General features: G+C 34.1%; 1 protein-coding gene across 1 annotated transcript; it reads right to left on the bottom strand.

The window, feature by feature from the left end:
* Positions 1 to 35: 35 nt before the first annotated feature.
* Positions 36 to 919, bottom strand: Tsp_15627 (deoxyribose-phosphate aldolase; the record flags this gene model as incomplete). Its single annotated transcript, XM_003367890.1, has 3 exons — positions 36 to 92; positions 517 to 711; positions 821 to 919. Coding segments are annotated over 3 exons (351 nt in total), but the record flags the coding sequence as incomplete, so codon positions are not given.
* Between the last annotated feature and the right edge of the window lie 228 nt (positions 920 to 1147).

The raw sequence follows: 1147 nt of genomic DNA, 5'->3' as shown, positions 1-1147 counted from the left end.
TTGCATATTTTCAATTTTTCAAAAACCAAACGAATTTAAACGTTCGAAAAAGTAGGTCGGTGATGTTGCATTTCTCTTGCATCGTGAAGATACTGAAATGAAAACTTCAAACATTGATGAAACAAAAGTGGAATATTTTACAAAATAAAATCAAAATAACGCTTGAAAAATAAAAATACGAGAAAAAAATTATTTACGTTCATCAAAATAAAATTTACATTCGTTTTTTTTGAAAAATAAAAACTGAACACAAGTAAAACATTTCGTTAAATTTACAAACAAGTTTTCACAAACGATTCTTCAGATGAGAAGATACTTTTTGAAATTTTTTCGAACCAATAATTAATTTCTCACACATAATTAATTTTATTGGCAATTCAGCAGTTCACTAGTAGCAGTATAAAACGTGGTCACTACTAAAGATCACCGTCGAATCAATAATTTTCAATCCATTACCAATAATTTATAAAATCACATAATAAAAATCGGATTTTTTTTTCATGAAGTTTCTTCAACCGACGACGATTCCTTCCCAAATTGCAGCTTTTCCAACGTTCTCACCAAATCGTCCAACAATTCCGACGCGCCAATGCGAAAAATACTCTCTCGACAGCCATCGCTCTCCAAGAAATCTGCTTTGACAAGCACGTAAATATACAATTGGTTCCCGGGGCAGTTTTTAATACCCACCAGCCCGCTTTGAATCCCAACCTGTATCAACATATTGATTAAAAATTTAAATTTTTAATTGGAGTTTTTTATTTTTTAATCAAAATAAATAAATTATAATCCCCTTGACGCTTGGAAACGCAAAAAAAACGTCCCGAAATTGCCCAACCAAATCACTAAACTCCCCTGGGGACTGGGGGAATTGAACTTCTCCTTTGCCAGTGGAAAGATTTGGATGAATGGACTTTCCCTGTAAAAAAAAAAAAAGCACCAAGAATTTTTTTATTAATGCGAATTTGGAAAAAAACAAACAAAAAAAAGAAAAGCGAAAACATGCCGGGCCAATCATTGGCCACCGCTAGCTTGCCGCCATAAAATGGTCCCGAAGGAAAAAGGCGAATAATCCCCCGGGGTCCGAACAAGAAAGGGTTTTTTCATCCAAATTCCCGGGGGACATTCCGCGATCTTCCTTTTTTTT

This window comes from Trichinella spiralis (assembly GCF_000181795.1).
Source record: "Trichinella spiralis strain ISS 195 chromosome Unknown Scfld3501, whole genome shotgun sequence".
Classification (NCBI taxonomy): Eukaryota; Metazoa; Nematoda; class Enoplea; order Trichinellida; family Trichinellidae; genus Trichinella; species Trichinella spiralis.
Note: the sequence above shows the minus strand (reverse complement) of the source record. Positions and strands in the feature narration are given on the sequence as shown.